The 23,545-nt window shown below is 42.9% G+C and overlaps 1 protein-coding gene across 2 annotated transcripts in view; it reads left to right on the forward strand.

Moving 5' to 3' along the window:
• LOC311213776 (uncharacterized protein) overlaps nt 1-22,239 on the forward strand; it is a 37,471-nt gene extending 15,232 nt beyond the window's left edge. Inside the window, exons 2-16 of one of the 2 annotated variants that reach the window (XM_084294004.1) lie at nt 909-1,068; nt 3,731-3,813; nt 6,421-6,591; nt 7,066-7,215; nt 8,971-9,012; nt 9,772-9,856; nt 10,699-10,776; nt 11,942-12,008; nt 13,425-13,613; nt 14,078-14,253; nt 14,608-14,769; nt 15,966-16,075; nt 16,974-17,163; nt 17,788-17,905; nt 18,476-22,239. In XM_084294004.1, the coding sequence (XP_084150130.1) occupies nt 3,734-3,813; nt 6,421-6,591; nt 7,066-7,215; nt 8,971-9,012; nt 9,772-9,856; nt 10,699-10,776; nt 11,942-12,008; nt 13,425-13,613; nt 14,078-14,253; nt 14,608-14,769; nt 15,966-16,075; nt 16,974-17,163; nt 17,788-17,905; nt 18,476-20,196 (3,339 nt within the window). In that variant the 5' untranslated portion in view covers nt 909-1,068; nt 3,731-3,733 and the 3' untranslated portion in view covers nt 20,197-22,239. The remainder of the gene's footprint in view (nt 1-908; nt 1,069-3,730; nt 3,814-6,420; nt 6,592-7,065; nt 7,216-8,970; nt 9,013-9,771; nt 9,857-10,698; nt 10,777-11,941; nt 12,009-13,424; nt 13,614-14,077; nt 14,254-14,607; nt 14,770-15,965; nt 16,076-16,973; nt 17,164-17,787; nt 17,906-18,475) is intronic. The other variant, XM_084294003.1, reaches the window with a different exon arrangement.
• The last annotated feature ends 1,306 nt before the right edge of the window (nt 22,240-23,545 follow it).

Below are 23,545 nucleotides of genomic sequence, written 5' to 3' on the forward strand. Positions count from 1 at the left end.
TATTGTTGCACCTGTGAAAATGCTTACATTGCATTTCAATTTAATTCTCACAAATGATTTCTTGACATGTTCAGAGATCACCTCAAAGAGCATAGCTTACATTACCACCATCAATTGCTTAAGTTTAATCACAACCGCGTGAGGCAAATAAAAGTACTGCTTCACTTGCTAACAGAAAAATGAATGCACCAGGAAGGTGACTCTCCTTAGTCTTCTTACTATCGTTAACAGCCGAGCAAGAGCAAGAACCCAAGAGTTCAGCCTCATACAACTTTTATCTGTCAGTCCGTAGTGTCAATGACCTGTAAGACAAGAAAAACATTCTAGAGGGCTGGTTGTGGTACAAGGTTTCCCTTAGGGCCCTGGTGTAATGAAAGCCCAACCAGACTCCTGCAAAGATTTAGGCTAAACATCTAGAGGCAAGACTAGTCCACCAGTTCTCTGCAGCAGAGCTAGAGCAGAGAAGCATGAACTGAATAGAGTGGCATGTCCTGTCCTGTAATCGTGAGATTTAGAGTGCAGATAATATCAGATGATAGAGAGCTGTCATGCGTGGTTTTTTAATGTCCTTCCATTAGTGACATACGACAACAGATGTCGGTATTAGAAGTCATATGATATTTAAGCAGGCTCCAGAGCACTTTTTACATGTCACTGAAAGAACACGCAAAGTGTTAGGAGACTCTTTCCTCGTCCAGCAGCTTCTTAAAGATACATCATTTACATTGGCTAGCCTATGCAAACCAAAATTGCGTGAAATGGGGTACATAGCTAAGGAAGGAGGAAATGAGCAACTGATTAACCTTACACAGCTACAGAACAATTTATTATTCCTCTACTAAATATGCAAATAAAATATATTAAACATGAGATTATGCCATTCAGCTGTGTCCTTTTCCCTCAGTAAGATGCCACTTGTGTGATCTCGTGGCCATCATTTCAGTGGTGTCCTGCCAAGGAGACTCAACTGGCTGAGATCACAGAGACTTTCGATGAGGATTTGGAAAGAAATTTGCTCGTTTCCCTACAGTCTGTTTTGCATCGGACAACTGGACCTCTGTGCAACCAGTGAGCAAAGTCTTTTATTTGGAGATAGTGAGTATGGGGAATAACTTGTGTCTTGTAGTCACATTTCACAAAAAAAAAAAAAAAAAAAAAAAAAGTTCTGTCTTGATTGAGAGGCTTTCATAGGTAGTCCAGTGGCTGCTGGAAGCAGTACTAGTGAACAGGTCCTCAGACTTCTCTGGAGAAAGCATGGGCAAAGACAAGGCTTCTTGGAGGGCATTGCTGCCAATATTCAGGTACAATCTGGAACCATTCCTGATGGTCAGAAGAAGAAATCCACCAGTACTTTTCCCTCTATCAGCTGTATAGTAAATCCCGACTCTCTAATGTCTCCCATGAAATGTATTCTGAGTAAAATGTTCTCGTACGCTACACGCACATCATATATATCATTGGTACTCTTTACCACCTTATACCACAGAGAAGACTAGTTTTGGGGTGGCCAAAATGATTGTTTTATCTACAGTGTGATTATTACATGCCATAGGATTCTTCAGAGCAGAGGATTCTGTCACTTGCAAAGTTTTTCTGCCGTGGCATTCAAAATGTTAAAATAAAGTCCCTGGCTTAGAGATGCATTAGATCTCCCAGCATGCTTGCTTTATTCATTCAAGAGACCTTTGCAGCTGACAGCCACTCAGGGTTTTCCACCAAGCAACCACACCCTATGATATGGCATGACTGATGCTTTACTGTACTATGTTTTGTAGGAACATTTTATCTTATTAAAGCACTTATGAAAGGCAGATGTTCTCTTTCAGTATGGACTTTAAAATAATATATATATATATATATATTCATGTTATTTTTATTTAGTTCTGTATGTGAAACTTCCAAGGAAGGAATATTGTTTGGCAAGGTCATATCAAGCAATGAGGGAGAAACTGCTGTCCATCTGTCCCTCAGTCTACATATGTACTCATACATAAAGAAACTACTTGGAGAGCATTAGGGATGTTGCAAAGCTGAGCATTCATACATTAGAAAATGACTTAATTAAATTGCACTTGTAACCCTACTCCAACTTTGAGTTATATGACCATACATTATCTTTCACAAAGCCACCTGTACTTTGGAGGGCTCAGATGGACATGATCAGGTATTATTCAGCAGTCTGTGTTGTAGAAAACCGTTGCCTGTTGAGTTCCCTGGTCTCTTGTCACAGGAGTCCAGAAGCATATAGTAAACTAAATGCGATGTGAGTAAGCATGAGCCTTCTCTGGCAGCTGTATTCCATCCCTCCTCTGCCACAGATTTTCTTCCTTTAGTGTGGTAAATAATTTCCACCAACTTTTGAAGTGGTTACTAATGTCTTGTTCTTAATTTGGGGGATTCCTCACATAAATGCTAGGAGACAGACTTATAGATGTGCTGAGCCCTTGTAGCTCTAGCAAAAAACGAGCAGGGAGAGTGCTTCAAACAAACCCCCTAATCCACCCTTTCTGTCTACGCAGAAAAAGCAGATCCAATGTGTAGAACAGTGGGCACCCAAATTCATTGTAATCCTTTGTTCTTGGCCTTTTCATCAGTGAAATGGGGATAATAACTTCCTCTAACATCATAAGAATGTCATGTTAACATGATTAATATAAGGTACCAAGCTCTAATAGCGTAAAGTACTCAGAGATTGTACTAATGAGTTCACATGAAATGACTATTTCTACATCCAGCATAGTTTGAAAAGTATGTGGTTGATAAAAGGAACACACTTTATCTGCAAGATTTAAACTAGCAATCCTAGTTTCTTTTATTCTTTGGATATTCCATATTTTAATATGTTCAGAAGTCAGAAGATCAATAATTCTGAACATAATCTTGACCTCCTGGTACTTAAAGCTCTAGCACAAGCGAATGCTGAAATTAGATATGAGGTAAGGGAAAGATTTTCCCATGCTTACTAAATATGAGGCACTCAAGTGCTGATTTGTTTCCCAGGCTAAAATATGGCATCTTTCTCCAGCACAAAATTCATTTAGCAACTAAAAGAAGACCCGTGACCTTCTGTGTATATGTTGACATATACGTATGGATGGTTATCGGGTCTAACTCACAAGTCTCACCATTACAGTCACCTCATTTACGTGTCATACAAGACTGTGGCTAAGGTGTTAAAAAAGATACACGTGTCTTGAGGTTACGTTACCTGCAGAGGATATAATAGTCTATTTGATGAATCTATAAATCATGGAAAATAAAGAGAGAGAGAGAAATCTAATAAGTAAACTCATCCATTCCTTCAGCCCATAAAATATGGGTACCTGTGGCATTAAATGCTGTCCATAGCTCTCTCCAGTCCAGTTTTAAAGTGGATTTCCTTGCTCTTCCTTAAAAGACTATTCCACTGTCTACTAGGTAAGAGTGTTAGGAAGTTTTCCTGACCTTCATCCCATGCTTTTTTCTCTGCCTAATTTCATGTCATTACTTTGAATTTTGGCTGTGAAAACTGGAAGTGTTTCAAGGTAGGAAAGATTTAAGTGTCCCACATAAATGGGAGACTTTACAAGTGTTTGAAAAGTAAGTATGGAAGGGAAAGTGTCTCACATCATGGCTTTCAGTGGTGAGGTATGATAAATTTTGGCAAGATAAAAAGAGAAATTGTAGAGTGCAGTAAGCAAATCTGCTTCCAAGGTGGCCAAACTAACTGGAAAGTATTTTTCTCTTGCAGAAGATGAAGCCCATAGTCCAAAGAAGACGATCTACGCCTTCTGCCATTACTAAAGCTCTCAGCAAGTCAAAGTACCATTCCAGGTAAAGGAAATACCTTTCGGACTCCTTTTTCACTTTTCTGCCTATACAGGCTGAAAAGAAACTGCTTTTAAAATTAATTTAACAGTGTCAAGGGCAATTGGTTTGTGGACACATCTGGAAGATTTTCTTTTTTACTGCAACATACTTTAAAAATGCAGTGCAGAGGATGTAAAGTGCCAGACAATGACATGAGCTGCAAATGAGACAAACTTCCTGTGCCATTCTAACTGGGCAGTCAACGTGTGTTTAGCTGACAGATTCATGGCTGTTTAGTCTGCCATATAACCCGCAGCAAGCAGCAGTATGAGAAGGTGAACAGAGGTACTCTAAGAAATGAAACAACTGATGTCTTAGAAAGTGAGACTGGTACATGAGGGCCTCCTTTGTTCAGCAGTGCATTGCTGTGGGTGAGAAGCACAATTGCAAATTGTCAGAAAGCGGACTTCAGTGCAGAGAGGCTGCATATGGGCCTGCCTGTGTTCTGCAAATGTCCACTGATTTGGGTGAGAGCAGTCATCCCCGTCCCCTCAGTCCTAACTGCAGTGAGGGGCTGCAGTTTGGATTAATAGGAGAGGGACCATAAACAGTCCCCAAGTGAGCAGGTGTGGAAGGAGCTGCTCCAAGGAGAAGAAGGCTGCACCAGCCACAAGTCTTGTCAGGAGAACAGGCAGCCCTGGGGACACATCCTGGCCCTGCAACCAGGGGGACTCTCCACTGGGGAACTCTCCACAGGAGACCTCTCTGCCCTCTGCTCTGCCTGCTAGCCTGTCTGTGGGAAGGGCTGGCTTTGAGATTTGGCTCTGTTTCAGATACAAATTCACTTGGGAGTGTGAGGAGGCTGGGAGCTGCTTTGGGTAACAAGGGGAGTGCTGGGAGGTCTCTACGAGAACTGTGTGTGTGGCATCATCTCTGGCCATTTGCTGAGAGAGGTACGAGGATCCATCCTTCCTCTAGGACAATCATGTCCCCTGTCAGAAGACAGCAGCTTCCTCTTGCTACTAGCTTGGGTGGACAGGTTAAGTGACAACCTTAACATGAAAAGCTCCCTCTCTTGCCTGCAGCTCCAGAGTCATCCAGTGTTGTCCTGATGGTTTGCCCGTTAAGATATAAAGCACCAGGAGTGTCAGCAGATAGAGCTAGGTACAAACATGCCAGATTTGCAAATCTTCCACTGAAATATCAAGTGCTAGCTATGAATTGAGCTCCTTTGTCCTTACATGGGAACTGAACCCTAGTCAATGTCATGCTCTCTTCCTCCTGCAGCACCATGTAACTACTAGACATAGCTAAGGGGACACCATGCTCCTTTCTGCCTTGCACTAATAATGATCTTATAAATAACACTTCCTGAGGTATTAGTCTAGTTTGATCTTTTTTTTCTTTATAAGAAAAAGTTGATAAAGCTGAACTGCTTTACATTTTGATGCTGACCAGCCCTTCTGAAAAATACACCTTTTATGTTACACCATAGGTAATTGATGCATAGTACATCCTGCTTTTCTGAAACAACTGTCTGAGGTCAATCTTGCGGGATCATTTAAAATAAAGATCAGGACTGATTTTCATTTGGTCATCTCCTAACCAAATTATGTGGCTTCTTTGCTATTTCTCCCTCCTTTAAGTTGCACTAAGAAAAAAAAAAAAAAAGAGAGAGAAAGAAACAAATTCTTGACTTTATTTGGCTGAAGAATATGCTCGTAAGGGAGGGAAATTTTAAACATTTCTCATGATGGATTGCTGTAGAAGGAGCTGGTACAATGCCATCTTTGCTTAGGCCACCAGAATATCGGTGAGATATTCTTTTTTGCTGTCCTGCTGTGTAAGCTGTGTAACTCCTCCAGCTTTAGGACGTCCACTGCTGAGCTTGTGTGATGATGTGGCTCCCACTGCTAAGTTAATGCACATGGAAAGCTTTTAATAGCAAGTTTAAAGGTGATTTAACTTCTCACTTGCAGTGGCAACAGATGTATAAGCCAAGAATTCACTTGTTGGTGACTGTGGTGAGGAGGGAAGAATGTAGTTTTTCCGTAACTGGGGAATGATTTTCAAAAGCAGTTAATAGCTAGCTTTAACCTCAGTCCCATGAAATCAAAGAGGCCTCGTTATGAGATCAGTGGAAATGGAGTTAGACTAATGATGTCAAAAGTAGTACCCCTAAATTTCATGTGTTTTCTGATTTGCCTGTATAGAGACTGCCCTCCAACTAGAGAAGTATTGCAGAGGGGTGTAGGGATGGCAAGTATCTTTTACATGCACCCTTGCCTGCAGGCAAGGTGCACATTTTTGTCTGTGTAGAGACAGGAGGATCTCTGTTACTCTCGATCTACATAAATCTAGGGCCATTTCTCAGAGGTTAGCTAGTTCAGTCGGGATCAGGTACACAAACAAGGTCTTTGAACAAGACTCAGCCAGGAACTATTGCTTGTTAGTTCAGCACAATCCCACCTGCAGAGTGAGGGTAGACCCAGGAAATGATGGTGTGGGACCTGGTGTATGGTCTGCACTGATGATGACAGGCTGTTTGTTGCAAAACAGTCACCAGTGTTCAGTCACAAAACCTTATGAGAAAAGCTGCTGACAGTCATACAATTTTTTGTCCTCTTCCAGGGAAACTACCCTCTCCTCTTCCCATTCAGACAATGGGCTGCCAAGTTGGATGTTCAGCAGCCCAGGCTCCACTTTCATCCTGGATGAGCGAGTACAGCTAACTGTGGGCTTACAGACCCAGGAGAGACATTTGATCTTGTTCAGTGACATGCTGATCATCGCCAAGTCCAAGTAAGGAATTTGCAAATTTTGGATCTAAAATGTGGCGTCTCCCCCTTCCACCTAAAGAAATTCTTCTTGGTATTAATGTTTCACTCCATTTTTCTGAAGGACAAGGTAGTTTTTGCCCCATTCCTCATGGGATTTCTTGAAGAAATCACATGAGGGTAAGAGACAGTAAGTACAGAAAACAGATTCTTGGTCTCACTGTTTCTGCCACATTTTCATGTAACACATGGTTACAACAATAGTTAGCCCAAATCATTACCTGCCTGTGGCTCTAGTGAAACACATTGCCCACAAGTGGAGCCGCCAACACCAAAATCCACTTGCAAAACTTTCCTACAGGGCCTCCACATCCCCAGACATTTAGTTTTAGAGGACTGCTAGTGTTGCTGTATCTGCAGGACAGGATGGTGGCACGAACAAACGTTGGAGGCATAGTTGTTAGAATATGGCCTAAGAAATTCATAATTTGAATTGCAGGTCTTCTGCCAGCCTGAAGCTGAAAAAGCAGGTACATCTGAGTGAAGTGTGGACTGGCACCTGTCTCAGTGAAGTGACAGAGAAAAAGATGAGTCCTGAGAATTCGTTTGTCATCGGCTGGCCTATCATCAACTATGTTGTCACCTTCAGGTATCACATCAGACATCAGACCTCTCTCCAACCAGGCAGCTGCCCAAGTCTTCCATGTGTCAAGAGAAATGATGACTGAGGATGCAAGACCCTGAACTCTACCACAGCCCTTCTCCCCATTGAGTGCATGACTCACATTAGGCAGTGTGGTAAAAATTTAGATCTTGGGAGACAGTCGTATTTTAAAATTATCTGCAGGCTAGTCCATGAGAGACTTTTAAACTAGAGGACCATGCCTTGCAAGTGGTATTGTAACAAGAGCTGGCCCTGCCAAAGAATATACTGGAACATCGCATCCAAATCAGCCATAGCAAACTGGCTTGTGCCATCATATAACCTACATACCTGTTGTTTCAGCACCTGCCAGCAGACATTTCATAGAATCATTGAACAGCTTGGGTTGGAAGAGACCTTAAAGATCTAGTTCCAACTCCCCTGCCATGGGCAGGGACACCACCTACTAGATCAGGTTGCCAAGGGTCTTGAACACATCCAGCCTAGTCTTGAACACCTCCAGGAATGGGGCATCCACTACTTTTCTGGGCATTTCTGTAGATTAGTCCTAGTTTGGGAATTTTTCACTTCAAAGGATGGTTTAGTTACATTAATGAAAATGCCAGATGGCTTTGTTCAGGGATTAAATTCCTTTATGCACCACTAATGTGGCATGGACAGCTTCTGGGTAAACCTTGCTGCTGGAGTCATCTTCCAGGATGTCTCGTGCCCACAACAATAGCCTGTAAAGATGACAAGGATTGTCAAGATAGGTCTGCAAAAGCAGCACAGTCCAGACCTGTTTAGTCCTTGCTAACCCCAACATCAGAAATGCAGGAGAGTGTGAAGCAGGCTAGAGAGAAACCAGATCATGTTCAAATGCCATCTGAAAGGCTATTCAAGTGTTGAGCCTGAGCTCATAAAGCTCACCAAAAAGAGTGTGACTTTTTTTTTTAGCTTGGGCTCAGTCTAGCCTGGCCAAATTGAATCTAGAGCTGGTATATCCACAAGGAGCTCAGGTCACTGCTAGCTCAGGCATCTCCGCTTCACAGTCTGTTGCGAAACTGGGAGGCCAGCAATCTTCAAGGGTCATTCTGACCTTAGGGGTCTGCTGACTTGGCTAGAAAGACTGATCTAGTGTGATGCTTTTCCTTTTGTGGGGCAGCTGTCCTTGTGGGAAAAGAAATGGGAACCATACCCTACTTTCACACTTGCTGCCTCATAATTTCCAAGGGTCAGGATGGTCTCTTCTGGGTGATGGATTCCTGGCCTTAGGACTCATGCTCTGACATGCAAGCAGTCATTTTTTGTCTTAGTCCAAACTCAAAAACAGTTGCTATTCCTTCATGTCACTGAGACCTGGGTAACCCACGTTGGCAGCAGAAGCTTCTAAGAACAGCAGACATTGGAAAGGAAATAATAGTAGAAACAAAATAGTAATTAAAGGTCACCACAAAAATAATAAAGGCCCACAAAATGAGTTAACTCCAGAACCACACGAAGATATTTGTTCCTTAACTGAACACATGCCAGCCTGGGCGGGAAATGTAGTCTAGTTTGTTCTTGGGATTTTTTTGTCATGGTTATTATTGTTGTTTGTTGAAATAGGACAGAAGTAGGAAAGGACTGTGCTTTTGTTCCAGGGCTTTGCAGGAAGGAACTTTGACTTACAGCTATATATAAATGAAACTGGGTAAAGTTTCCAAAGGCTGTTACCCACTCAGCACTTGTTTGATGATCTGCCTCCCTTTTTATCTTCAGCTCAGCTGACGTGAAGGAACAATGGCTGTCTGCATTACTATGGTAAGTGACTCTCCTTTTATCCTTCTTCGGGGTGGTTCCTCTACAATACTCAGGAAATTTGTCATGCTTGATATCAGATTGCTCTCTGATTTTCAGCACAGTGAGTGTCTAGCTACTGTTTGAAAAATCTACCTTTGAAGTCTGATTGTAGAATCCATTGGTGAAAGCAAAAGTAGTGTTTACAGTCCAGAAAATATGAACTCCACTAGAAGATATTATTATTGGAGCATCTTTATTCCTTTGGTGCTGGAGGTTGGCTTTCCTAATCACTGTGGAAATGTCGTAACTGGTATTGATTCTTCAGATGTTTTTTTGATTTGATTTAAAGTTTGTATTTCATGGCATCTGGAGGCTCCAGTTGTTTCTTTTTAATGTTATGTTTTTATATGTCATTTCCACGAACATTCAGGCAGAAGTGTTTGTATGTGTAGAGAGAGGGGAAAAGGTTATCTCCCGATTCTTGGAGAACAATAACGATCCAAAGAATGATGGAAGGTGTTAAGTTAGGCACGTCTATCTGCATTAGCATTGCCATGTGGAGTTTTCCTAGCCTGTGGCCTCAAAGAAAGATTAATAAGTTAGTAAAAGCACATGACCACTCTGTAAACATTGCATGTTGATAATACTGTTGTAGTTGCTCTGTATTTATTGCAGTGCCAAGGAGCAGTTCTCTTGCATCTCTTGGATTCAAACTTTAGGGTCCTTCTTGAGTTTCCTTAGGAAATTATATTCCCCCCCTCTCTTTCCTTTGACTTTCAGGCATATCAGTGAGATAAAACAGAATGAATATCTGAAGAATCTAACCCTTCAAATCTTTGTGCTGGATGCTGATAGCTGTTCTTCTGTAAGTAAAACTACAGCAGCTGTTGCTGCTACAGCTATCCTTGTTTAAAATTCAAGTCCCACCTGAAGAGATTTTACAGGGTGCATATCTGTGTAGCTGCATACTTCCTGCTGGAAGCCCACTCAGAGGGTTTTGGCTTGGGAAATCATGAGGTATCCAGACCCTTATCAAAGAATACTAAAGTCTTAAAATTATTCTTGGCTGCTGGCTTCTGTACTCCTTTTGCTTTACTTCAATATTGGTGATGCTTTGTGGTAGAGTGACCAGTAATTCCTATTTTCAATGCAGTAAGTGAAGATACTGATCCTGAAAGAATCACTGGCTTACTCTCCTGAATTATTTTACTAGAATATGTCCTGGTCTCTTCATATTTATAGCACTTATTTCTAGGCTTGACACCAAGCTTGGTGGGTCACCTTTACCTTTTAGCAAGTTGTCTTTCAGAGAGGGACCCCAGGCCATTTTGACTTATTAGCTTTATGCCATGTTCACCCTTTGAACTAACAATGGCATTGTTGTCAAATACCAATGTGATCAAATACAGTATCTGAACACCACCCAGTTCTTTTGTTTTCTACAGGATGAAGCCTTTGTATTCTAATAAACCAATGATGGAAATAGCTGACAATAGTTTTCACAATGTATAACCATCACCTATAACAATGATTCCAATGTAGTTCAAATTAATGCAACTGTTCTAAACATTTAGTTTAGAACATTTAGGAAAGACAGACAATAGACAGATGAGTGATATTTTTTGCCAGATTTTCAAGCTACAAGAAACTGCAACCAATCTCCATGCCTTCTTAATGGCTTCCCACATTTTCTCCTTTTCTTTCTAGACCACTGCAGTCAATGTGTCCAATGTGGAAACTGCAGAGAGTGTGATGAAGAAGACACTTCTACAGATTGGACTTCCTGTAAGTGACTGTTGCATAGATTTGCCAGATCTTAGCTAGGGGAGCTGGTAACATCTGGGTTTCAGGACACTGCAGATACACTGTAGATAGGTTTTAGGACAGTGCAGATAATAAGTCTACATTTGCTGTAGTTAACCAGTAAGACATTGATACTCTCTGGACTAGAAGATGAAGAAATCGGTTTGTGTGGATGCAAAAATTTACAAAGACGCTCATGCTTATGTTCCTACATTAAATTCAAACTTTGTAAAGTGATCCAGCATTAGGCTTGAGTCTAGCTTGTCAAAGAATTATTAATATAGCCATGAAATAGTGAACAAATCAGTAATGTTATCAGATGAGTCTTTCCCATTGCAATGGTCCAGCAATTACAGTGTTTGGTAGCTTTTACGGTGTCCAGTAATATAATACCAAGGAAAGGTGTGGAACACGTTGCTAAAATAGTCCTGGAAAATGCTCATTCTCTTTCTGTAAAAAGGAAATCACTTCTATTGTGTCATATGCGTATGTGTAATTATGTGAAAAAGTGTCTGGGCATACTCCATATCATTGCAGTCTTAAGAGAGACATGAATATTTCTCATCTTTCTTCAGCTTGCAGAACACATGATGCCAATACATCATACAAGTATGGCAGTGCTGTGGCATGCTAGGGGATAGGGAAGTAGGGAATAGCTGTGACAGCAAGAACCCAAATATGCCAATCTGTAATCTGACCTGGCAGCCACACCTAAATGCATTGGACTGTTGAGGCTGAAAATGGTACTGCGCTCTGTGTTCTCCATATACAATGTGGGACACCAGCATTCCTGAAAAAGCATGTCGACTTGACTGGTAGTGCTTCTCTGGTTGTGTCAAGGGATTTCTTCACTCAGAGCCTACTGGGTGGACGGTCAGGAAACCATTACATGGCTTTACAACCTCATGGCGCTCAGTCTGTTCTTCTTCTGAACCTTTTCCCTTTCACTCTCTATCAGACAGCATGACCCAGAGCACCCATCCCTCCCATCCATGTGTCCTGCAGTTAGCTATACACTTCTGCTGCTTCTTGGCCTGTTCAGACATTATCTCTCTCTGTTGTTTTCTGAGTAGAATGCAACTCCTTGGATCCTCATCCTGGTCCGCTTCACCTGATATTTTTCTCTTTTCTGTTCTTCAACCACTAGGGCAGGACAAATGACCATCATCTCTGGGTGATCTCAGGAAAAGATGAGCCTGCTTACCCTCTCATTGGTAAGAGCTCTCCCATTTTCTCTTAATTCTAGCACCACAGAAGTAAGTGAAAAATGACACTGGTGTATGTAGCAGAGAAATATCTGAAACAGTGCATTCTTCACATAAAAAAGCAATTGTAGGGGGACCGTATCAAGCTGATGTAGAATGTCACTTGGCTCTTATGGTGTCAGGATACACATTTAATGAAGGTATGTTGACATCTTTGAGTATCTTCACACTTACTTCCCTTTTTCAAGCAAATCTGTGCATGTCTGGATCTGAAATCGTGACACTTCTCAGTAGACAAACCAAATTTACAGATTTTTAAGCTGGGTGAAGAATCTCTTTCCTTTTGGTGCTTGTGATGCAAGGGGCTGTAGGTAGGACATAGAAGAAAGCTTGCTCCTATCCCCCTGGCTGCTGGTATGAGCTTTCAGGTTGGTTTGCTTGGTGACTGGTCATTCTGTCCAGTACGTCTTGGAAGGCTTCTGCTCCTTACAGACAGTGCCTGTGGTCTGGGGCAGCCTCTGTCTGCCTTCACTGCCTGTGATAGAGATATACACTGATGTCCATCCAAACATCATCAGGAGCGTCTCTGGACACCTTCTCAGCATTTTGTATTGAGGCCCTATGAGAAGTAAAACAAGTCATTGCAGTTAGGTGGCCACTCAGCAGAAGCATGCTAGGTCCAGGGGAAAGCAGTTGAGCAGCTTTCCCCTGCAGACATAACAGAAGAATGCAGAATTTTTAGGTGGATCCACTGGTGATTTGTAAGCTTTTTATGAAGAAGATAAGATATTTGTCTAACTTTTTTGGTACTTATTTATCTTTCATTTCATTGCAGTTCACAAATAATGAAACTGTTTTTTATGGAAAATCTTTATATGGAAGATCAAAGCCAATTTGTTTCATAAGGCTCCTTATAGTTGTTGTCCTCTGAATCTCCACTTTAATCCAATACTGATCTGATCACACAAAGACATGGGCCACCGTAAGCAATGCCCTTTGCAGGTTGTTTATTTGAAAAGTTTGCTTTTCCAAGTTCTCATGCCACATGCTTATTTTTTGTATCTGTCCAGTACATACTAGACTATCATAGGTTGCTGACTGCAGCACAGAGCAATGCTTACAGTATTTTATTAGTGTAATGGGGTTCAAAAGTCTATTACTGAGGACTTGAACCATAATGTGCTGAAGAGCTGCTAATGAAGCTGGCCAGGTTTAATTTAATGAACTTATTTGTAAAGCAATGATCATACATGCACAGAGGCACCCTAGCCTCTTTAGTCCTCAGGTGGAGCTTTTGAGCAACATTGCTTAAAGGCCTGGCTGCAGTAAGAGCCATTGGATGTGGCTGCTTCCTCGCACCCAGATTTAAATCTGTTTTCACGTCTGCATCTTTACTTGCCCTTTACACACCTCTTTGTTCCACAGGGCACGAGCATCCTTTCAGCATCGCATTGAACTGTCTCCGAGATTCTGTTGACCAGCAACAAGGAACCAACAATAACACCCTGCTGGCTGATGGGTCAGAAGCCTCCTTCCTTGAGCAGCTTCCAAAAGAAAAACAGTGTCAGTTTGTCCTGAAACCCAGGCTCCAAGTTCCATTGCAGCTGAAGAGAGGTAGGAGCTGCAGAAGTGCCTCACAACCAGACAGATTTTTCTGTTTTACGGGGCAGTGCCAAATTCTTCCAAGCATTGTACACGTATCCCAGAGTCACTCTCATACCTTACTGCATGCATAGAGGATGGGATTGCAGAGGGGCTAAAAAATTGTTGGTGCAAATGTTCAGAATTAGCTCTCAGTTCCTGAGTAGCTTTCAACTGCAAGCCATTCAAAACATTGCATAGATGATAAGGTTCCCTAAAGAACAGTGAATGAGTAAGACTTCTGATGATGGTTGAGAGATGAACAAGTGTTTTCACTGCAGTGGTTTCTACCTGCCTATCCCCCTTAACAGTGTATTTATTATCAATGAGATGGTAGAAACTTCTTGGTTTGCTGGGAACTCTGACTCCCCTGCAGGTCACTCACTGGCCAGTAGGAAGGACAATCACGTGTATAATGAAGATCTGTTTCCTTTTAGAGTCACTGCAGAAACACACCAAGAGGAAGAAGTCATTGATTGACTGGGCCCTGCGCCGTAGCACCAGCACACCCACAAACAGCCCTCCTTCACAGTCACCTACCACCCCACGGAAGCTCTTTGGCCTGTCTCTATCCTCTGTCTGTCCTGATGGGATCCTTCCCAAGCCAATCATGGTAAAGAGCAGCCTACGCTGTTCATTCTGACATAAATGCGATGCGTTCGGTCAAGAATTTAAAGAAGACAACCAACATTTGCCTGTGGTGTCAGTGGACTATGTACATATACATTGTCTAAATCTCATTCACTACAAGAGTCCACTGGACTCTCGCTTGCCACAGGATAGGAGTGCCCATGTGAACTGTACGTGCAACTAAGGCTCTTGTCGCTGTTCAAGTCATGACAAACCTCTTCTACGTCTGTCCTCTTCCCAGTGCTGACTAGGTCTTACACTAATTATGTGAGGGATAATATACACAAACAACAGGATAAAGTATTAGGTTCTTACATATAACTGAGCTTTCTCTTAGGATATGCTGCTCCTGCTGTACCATGAAGGTCCCTCCACTAGGGGCATTTTCAGACGTTCTGCCAATGCCAAGACTTGCAAGGAATTGAAAGAGAAGCTGAACTCTGGAGATGATGTCCAGGTGGACGGAGAGTCAGTCTTTGTGGCTGCAGCTGTCATCACGGTATGTTGGGCCAAGTAACTCAGCTGTCTGAGCTAATCATGCCTTCCTTCTTTTAGTAAGAAAGCAACATGAGTCTTTACGGGGAGGGATGATTCAAAGCAGGGCAGGGCAGGGGGGTTGCACAAACCATTTCCAGCAAGGCACATTCTCAGTTGACAGCTTTGTCCTCTATGTGCACAAATGTATCTGTCTGACCCAGTGGTGGTTGCTTTAACGTGCAGGTATGTGCAGTGGCCCTCAAGCCAGTGTTTCATTTTGTACCTCCCTTGTACAAAACAGCCTCCACCAGCAGTTCTAGTAACATCTACCTCCAAAATAACTATGGCTTCTGTGCAGGAATTATCTCACAGTGCCAAATACCATGACAGTGCCTGAACTCAGCAATTCAGATGCTAGACACAGTAGGTCATTAAGCCCTGTGGTGACAGCACTGTAATTGTTTTTTGTCCTTTTCGGACACATGGAAGAGCGTGGAGGGAGATGTGGGAGGACTAGTGCCATTTGACTGCAACCACTCTGTATTCCCCGCAGAGAGGCCATGCAAAGGAGATGGCTTGTACGATCTAGGCTCTGAGCCTTCACCCTCTAATCAGACAGCAAGCAAGAGGAAAGCTGCCAAGTCCAAGCAGAGGCATTGTAGTGGATGGGGGATGAAGCTTGGAATAAGACACAACTTTTGATAAGAAAAAGCCTATCTTTTGCATTTAATTTGCAATTAAATGTGGTCACAACAATTCAGACACTAAAGTGCCAAAAACATTCCTACATCTTGTTCTAGTTGACCTAATATAAAAAGCTGTTGACTGGGAGGATATTCAGGCATTTTACATGCAAAACGTATGTTAAGTTGTTACAAAGTCCTCTCATAAAAACAGCAATCCTTATTGATTAAAAATATTTCAGACAGAACTATGCATAGCCTTAGATACCAGTCCTTGGCCTACTGTAGCAGAGATCAACCCTGTTCTGGAGGAGGGGCAGGCACGAGCATGTTCTTCTGCCATGAACTGTAAACACAGTTCTGCAGTGCTGCAAATGAAGAGCTTGGTGGAAGTGGGGAGGGAAGGAGAAATGTATTTGTGTCGCGTCTCATTTTATCTTCTTAATATGAATAAACACTAACTATATGCATCATGAAACCAAAACAAGGAATTCAAAACTGACCAGACTGCTCTGCATATATATATTTAATTCAGGATTTTCTCCGAAATATACCTGACAGTGTTCTATCCTCAGACATGCACGGACTGTGGATGGAAGCTGTGGATACAGAAAATCGGGCACATAAAATTGAAGCTATCAAAAGGTTTGTAAAAGCCTTTGTAAAAGCTTGTTTTGGTGGGAGAAGGCAAAACATAGGGCCCTAATCATAGACTTCATCTTCTGGGAGACTCCTGTTGCTGTTCCAGGCCACAGTAGAGCTGTTGCTGGTTGCTACTGTCACTGGTCAAAACCTTTCAGTGGTCTTTTGTTAACATTTCTGACGCAGGAAAATAAATTTCTTTTCTGATGACCAATTCAAATTACCAGAACCAGCAAACTGAAAAACCACAGTAATTCAGTCACCAGAAGTACATCAGATATTAGTGGAATTAGATCTTTAGCAATGGTAACTTTTTTTCTATGTGCACAAAATAAAGATAATCATATTGGCAGTTAGAAGAAATACGCCTACCAAGATGGTGACTGGAACCTTGAAAACAGCTCTACTGCCTTGAAACTGCTGCCCCAAGCAAGATAAGTGTATTAGGAGCAAGCAGGATAAGCAGTATATTGAATCTCTTCTTGATAGTGGCTTTTGACCCTTGCTGTTTGACCTGGATCTCCTTCTTGCATTGTCTCTATAGCACAGGACACGGGCAATGGCATTGTCTCATGCGTTGCTGGCATGGAGCTGTATGCAACTCCTTTGGGTGGTCTTTATTTTGTTAAGACTTCTACCCACAAGTTGTGGATATAAGTCCCTTGGTCTCCCCCCCCAGGCTTTGTGAACAGAATGGTTGGGCAATATGAATGTAAAACTGTGGCTCTCACATACATTGAAGAGGGAAATGTCTTACTTTATTATCAGATGAGAATGTCTCAGACTGGTTATAAAAGGGCAGAAAGGGACAAAAGCTTTGGGAAGCAACCTCCAGTACTTGAAGACCAGATTTTTATAGTCTGTTACATTTGCTGTTTTCCTGTTATCACTCTCTTAACAGCCTAGTCAATCAGCTCCCAGACGCCAACCTCATCTTACTCAGACACCTCTTTGGAGTTCTTCATCACATTGAGCAGAATTCTGGTGTGAATCAGATGAATGCCTTTAACCTGGCTCTTTGTATAGCACCCAATATGCTGTGGCTACCTAGTCCCACTGGGCCTGAGGAGGAGAGCAGGTCTACAAAGAAGGTAATTTCTCATAGGTTTGACCTCATGATTGTCTTTACATTTTGTCACTTTTTATGGGCACTGTATTTTGTAGACTAAATGGAAGCATAGTTATCAGTGATATTGTAAGCTGAGTGGCATCAGAGCTTCATCCTTTCCCCTATGCAGTCATGCCCAAGCTAGTGAGTCAATTTAGCTACTTAGGTTATGTAGGGTGGAAAGGGAAGCCGTGGTTGCTTTACCAGGTGAAGTCCTTTATGGACAAGCATGTTCAAGAAAGATGGGGCAGCTGAAGTTAGACACTGCCAGTTCAGCTGAATCTAAAGCTATCCTGCAGAGACAAAGTGAGCAATAAACATGATGGAGTATCAGAGGGGAGGAATGCTTGCTTGTAGTTTGTGAGGTGTTACCAATAGTAAGGAAAATCATAGAATGTTCTGTATCTGGCTCACTTCACCAATGCACATAGTTCATATTCCTTCCACAGGTGTATTTAATAAATAAGTATTGCTGCATCCTTAACAACATTTTGAGCAAATGATTCTGTAGGAAATTGCATCTTTGTCAAAGAAAAAAGAACTTTTGGGGACTTACTTGATTTGCTATATATTCATGAAACTGACTGTAAATTCATGTCTTTGCCAGGTAGCTATGTTAGTGCAGTTTCTGATTGAAAACTCAGCAGAGATTTTTGGAGGTGACATTGCTTCCTTGTTTCAAAGATCAGACAAAAAGGAGTCCAAAAACTCTGAGGAATCTCTGGGTAAGTTGGCCATACTGTATCTTCAAGAAAATGTTAAAATCTTGTAATAGATAAACTCTTCATGCAGAAGAGTTTGTTTCTCCTTCACTGCCAAAGAAAAGCACTGAAAAACAACAGGTTTGGATTTTCTCTTTCCCTGTAAGACATAGGCAAAAAGCAAAGGGAAAACAGAGGTCTGAGGTGTGACACCTCAAACACATCCCTGAATATGGTTGTCTTTCTCTGTGGCTGCTGTTCAATCTATTCCAGCCATTCCAAATTAAAGCACTATCACAGGAATTTAGTGTAGTCTTAGCAATGCCATGTTCCAGCAGTCTTTCAGATTAGTTCTACAGAGCTAAACCATAAGGTTGTATGGAAAGAGATACAGTTGTTGACTACCCTGGGTTGTCAACCCAGAATTTTTGGTATTGTTCCCAGTACTGTTCTAGTCCCTGGGAAAATAATAGATCATCCTTGCTTTCCTGTCGGCAAAATGTGGATGATAATATTTCCCCTGCCTTGATTGTAAGGTGCTGTATGCAGTTGGGAGACATAGGCAGCAGATAAATTTTGTGTTCTCTGCCCTAGGCATAGGCTTGGCTCAGAATGATGATTCCTCCGATGAGCTGGAATTTTCTGCTTGTGACCCAGAAAGACCAAAGCATTGTCTGGTACCTGAAACAGATGCCATTTTTGAACAGTCTAGCAGCTTGTTACTCGATGAGGAGCAAGAAGACTGGGACTTGTTCAGTGAGATCACAGCCTGCTACCAAAGCAAAGTCCAGAATAACACCAGTGCGGATAGCTATGACCTCCTAGAAGAGGAGGGCTCTTTCTGCTCCATTGGCTCAATACGCTCACTCAGCCCAGCCAGGGACCGGTGCTCGTCAGAGCCCAGTGTCTGCCTTAGCTCCCAGCTTCCTGCTCCGAGCCATGAGCCCGTGGCTCGCCAGTCTAGCTGTGATGCAACCATCATGCACAGCCATACAGACTGCATCCACAGGCTCAAGCAACTACAGGTGGAGAGCCAGAAGTTGATTGATGAAGGCCTAAGCCCTGGGGGTAATAAGGTCAGGCAGAATTTGTGGCAGTCACCTCAGACCAGCTCTAGGGTGAAGAAATCCAGCCTGTCCAACAGGTCCAGCTTCTCTAGTCTGTCCTCCACCACCACATCTCCATCTGCCTCTTCACTTAGCTCCTTAGACAGTGCTTTCTCCTACTGCTCAGAGTCATCAGCTGTTAGTCCTACAGATGGCTCGTCCCTGCCATTCATGTTTGGCACATCTGCCAGACTTCATGCTGTGTCTCCCAAGATTGCCAAGAGATCTCCAAAAGAGTGGCACAAGTCTTTCACCTCTCCTATGCCTTTACATCTGTGTGACGTTGACAGTTTCAATGAGTGTGAACCCAAGGCTTTAGACAGCAGCCATTTTGGGGGGGAGAGGAAAAGTTCTGCATCTGTCAGCAGAGCTGCAGTGGGAAGCCCACTAACCAACACTGACTGGGAAAAAGAGGAGAGACAGCTGAGTTGTGCAGGGGGCTCTGGTCCAGGGCTCAGAAGCCAGGATTGTGCCAAGGAGCTAGAACAAGCTCCTGAGCCCTCAACTGGCAGCCCAACCGGTGATAAATTCCCACCGATCAGCCAACAGCAGCACAGGGAGAAGGCAGTGAAGCACATTGAAATCAAAAGCATTGATGACTGCCCTCCAACTCAGGAAAGCCTGAAGCGCACCAAGATAACCTTTTACATGGCCCCAGATAAAGAAAGCTGTCGGGCATCTCCAGTGGAAGAGGAGTGTTCCAAGACAAACACCAGCAGCAGCAACTCACCCAGTAGCAGCAATGAGCAAAGCCTGTCTAAGAGCTTGCAGACTGTGAGAGTCCATATCCCCCAGACAGTTTTCTATGGGCAGAATACCCCCCTTGTCCTGCAGTCCACCTCCAGGCGACACCACCATGAACCAACAATCCTGTCCTTACAGGCAGAGCACAAAGAGAGTCCCCAGAGTTTCTCCACTCCCAGTGAGCTGGAGAGCAAGCGACTGGAAGTGGTGCAGGCACCAGTCCAGAGTAGGGGCTTCAACACATTCAGCCACACTATCCGTATCATCCTCCCTGCCTCCATTCGAAACACTGTCAGGGAATATTTCAAACACGATGAAACCAAGACCTGTCCCATGGCTGAGGCAGAAGCAGTGGAAAATGAACTTCTTCGGAGCAAGATGGAGTGGCTCAGGAGCCAGCCACTGGCAGAAGTGACCACGGAGGAGTGTGGTGCAGTTGCATTTGCAGAAGAGACACTTGTCTAGAGAGATGACGGTGGAAGAACTGAATATTTTTTGTGTATATGCAGCAGAAAATATTCTGTAAGATATGATCAAGGTGTGAAGAATCTAGTGGGCTGCATTGGCAATAAGTGTAAAGTTACTCTAATGTGTATGTAATATAATGTGGGGGTCTACAATTCATTTTGATTGGGCTGGGGGGGAGGGCATCTTGTTTTTCCTTTACATTTTTTTTATACTTCAGAGACTTCACCGACTAGGTGTCAATTGGTCTGAATGCCACCAGACTCCATCCGTGAATTAGCTGACATGTACAGAGTCTGATCCATTTCTTTTTAAAGCAGGAAAGGGAAATTCTGCTTTGTTTTCTCCAGTCACCAATGTGTGTGGATGACTGGAGAACCAGGACAGCAAATACTCTATCAGAATTAAGTTAAAGAATTTAAGCTTGCACAAAATTCTCTACTATTTGCTGTTCATTGTTACATGAACAGCTAGTGCTGTTCATTCATCCAAAAGAAGACCCTTCACCCCCATTCCACAAATCACTGCTTCTCTCTGCTCATCTTCCTTTTGTCCCCCAGTGGTAACAGTTTGCGTTCATTACTGCTTGAGAAAGAAACACCAAATGGAGCCCAGCTTTCATTGACAAGGCATATGTAATGTTTAACCCCAATATGTTTTTTTTGTTTGTTTGTTTGTTTGTTTTTTCCCAAGTTTATATTGATTCTCTCTTGTCATACCTCCTCCAAAGCTAGCATTTGACAGAGCCACAGTTACTATAAAGGGCACAGTTACTATAAAGAACATCAGTGAAGTTCTGTCACTTCAGAAGGGCTAAGAATATCTGTGTTCTATGGTATTCTCTGGGAGCAGATGGTCCTTTCAGTCTCAGTAAAAGGTGACATTTTTCTGTGAATGATGGTGACATTTCAGACAGCCCTTTCCAGAGGCAGCGTGAATGGGACTCCTAATCAAATCCCTAGTCATTCTGGGAAGGACTCGAGCAGTATTTGGCTTTAGCATGAAGTTAAGGGGTTGTGGAAGTAGTCAAGAATGTTGTTAAGTGGATGCTGCAGCAAAGTCCCATCCAGCCAGAAAGCTGACAGACACTCTATAGGCTAACTGTCCAGGTTTTGACAGCACTGATGTCAGAGTAGTCAAAGTAGTAATGAGATCCCACACATCAAAGACCATAGCCCATGGCACTCCAGCAGAATTAAATATGGAAAAGTGACAGGCAGGGATGTGTTAAGAAGCCTGTTTATATTTTACCACTAAAGAAATGCAGCCAGTAAACTCCTGGAGCATCCCCATGATTCCACTCAAGACAATGCTCAGAATGATTTTTGCCGTGATGGGACTTAATGGGACTCTAAAAAGACTTGTCTAAGAAGATGCTAAGAGCACTACGTTAGCTTGACTGGTATTAAGAAAATGATGGGAAAAGTCTCAAAGGTTAAAATGTTCAGGATGCTTCATTTGAAAGTTACGTAAGAGTTTTCTACAGTGATTTCTCTCAGAGTGAGACAGCCCTTTTACTCAGTTACTAGTGAATGGGTGAAGGACAAGAGAAATACATGAATCTTAGTGATCAAATGGCTATCCTTGTGGAGTAAGTGCCCCATGCAGGTTGCCAAGTATATGCCATAGCCATGCCTGGGATTGCTTGGCATCAGCTGTGGTTCAGCCCTTGCACAGAGGGGACATTACCTTTGTAAAATGATCCAGTAAGTATCTTCCAGGTGCCAGTGACAGGGCCTGTTAGCTGGCCCAGGACTCAAAGTTCACACCACATTCCTCTGGGGATTGAAGGAGCCCCAAGTCCACTTTATAAGGTGTATAGAAAATGATTTGTCCTGCTTAGTGTTTAATTCTCAGATGTGGCATTCTCTGTCCCAGCTCACCTTGGTGGCCCTTGTTGATGATGAACAGTATATATAATTGTAGTACAAACCACCTGCCATCATTTCTCTGCACTCACAAAACACTACAGAGTCATTCAGTTTTTTTTTTCAAGAGCTATGGTTGTAACTATTTCAATAAAAAGAGACAGTTTGCATGTGATGTGGCAATTGCCTTTTGTTCCCTCTTTGCTCCTACTTTCCCTCTCTTCTGTGCTTGGGTGGTCGTGCTTGCAACCATGCCATGAACTGAACCATGCCATGATACATGCACATGCATCCCACTCAAGCTGTGACACTGGGTCTTGCTCACAAGGAACCCTCTCCCAGCTCCCTTGCTTCTCTAGCCCTCATTATTTGAGCTCCCCTCCAGGGGAATACACCTACCCACACTGCATCAAGGAGAAGGCAATAGATAACATTACTGCTGTTTTAACAAAGTAGCCCACAGAAGGCTTTAACCAGAGTTAAAGTACATGTTGGTCTTCTTCAGGGAGGTTTAAATGGATGTGAATACTTCCAGGTCAGGGAGGGCACATTGAGCCTGACACTGACTACAGCACAGTGTCTGCAGCACTCTGCCCTGATAGGCCAAGCAAGTCCAGCTCATTTGCCTTGAGAAGACGAGTCATGCACTTCAGCCTCTTCGTTTCTGTTTGGCATGTATACTTTGTTCCCTTATCCCTCAGGCTGACCGAAACTGATAGAAGTGCCTAAGGGCAACTACAGTTGTTTATTTTAACTGTCTTAATTCCACTTCTTATATGCCAATAGAGTCAGGAAAGCCAGGTATCCACAGACAAATTCAGAAGGGATTCTACCCTCATCCTTGGCAGATAGCCCCTTTGTGCAGCATACTCACCTGTACCCTATAGCAATTTTGAGTGTTAGACTTGCAGAAGGGAAGCATAGGCTATTTTTGCTACCTGCATTTCAAAGCAACATGCCCTAGAAACCTTTTCTTTGAAGGGCAACAATGCTCTGAAGAGGAATGCGACAGCCACTCAGCCATTTTAAGCCAGCAGCTAGTGCCTCACTTGCCCCCCCAACAGCACATGGCTTCAGTGCCTCTGTGCAGGGAAGTGACATCTTTCAGCCGCAAACTGTGGTCCAGCTTTGGGCTTACAAACAGGAGGTGACTGATGAGAGGGATTGCAAAGCCACAAATCATCTCTGCTTTGCAAATGGATAGTGGCAGAATCAGGGAGACATGAAGTGGTACTGAAACTGGTGGCTTCACTGCTTTCATTTAACCTCTTTTACAACCTATGGTAAATCACAAGCAAGTGTTCAGCACCAGAAAAATCCCACCATTGTATACCCTTGTCTTAGTCTCCCAGCATAAAATTTTGTATGGATGAATGGACCAGAGAGGAAACCAAGGTTTGTACCTGGGGATATACAGGATGTCACTCTTCACCTGTGAGCCCCACACTGACACTGGACTACGCTTAGAGGGGCAGAACTCA

This window comes from Netta rufina, assembly GCF_964035555.1.
Source record: "Netta rufina genome assembly, chromosome: 12".
Classification (NCBI taxonomy): Eukaryota; Metazoa; Chordata; class Aves; order Anseriformes; family Anatidae; genus Netta; species Netta rufina.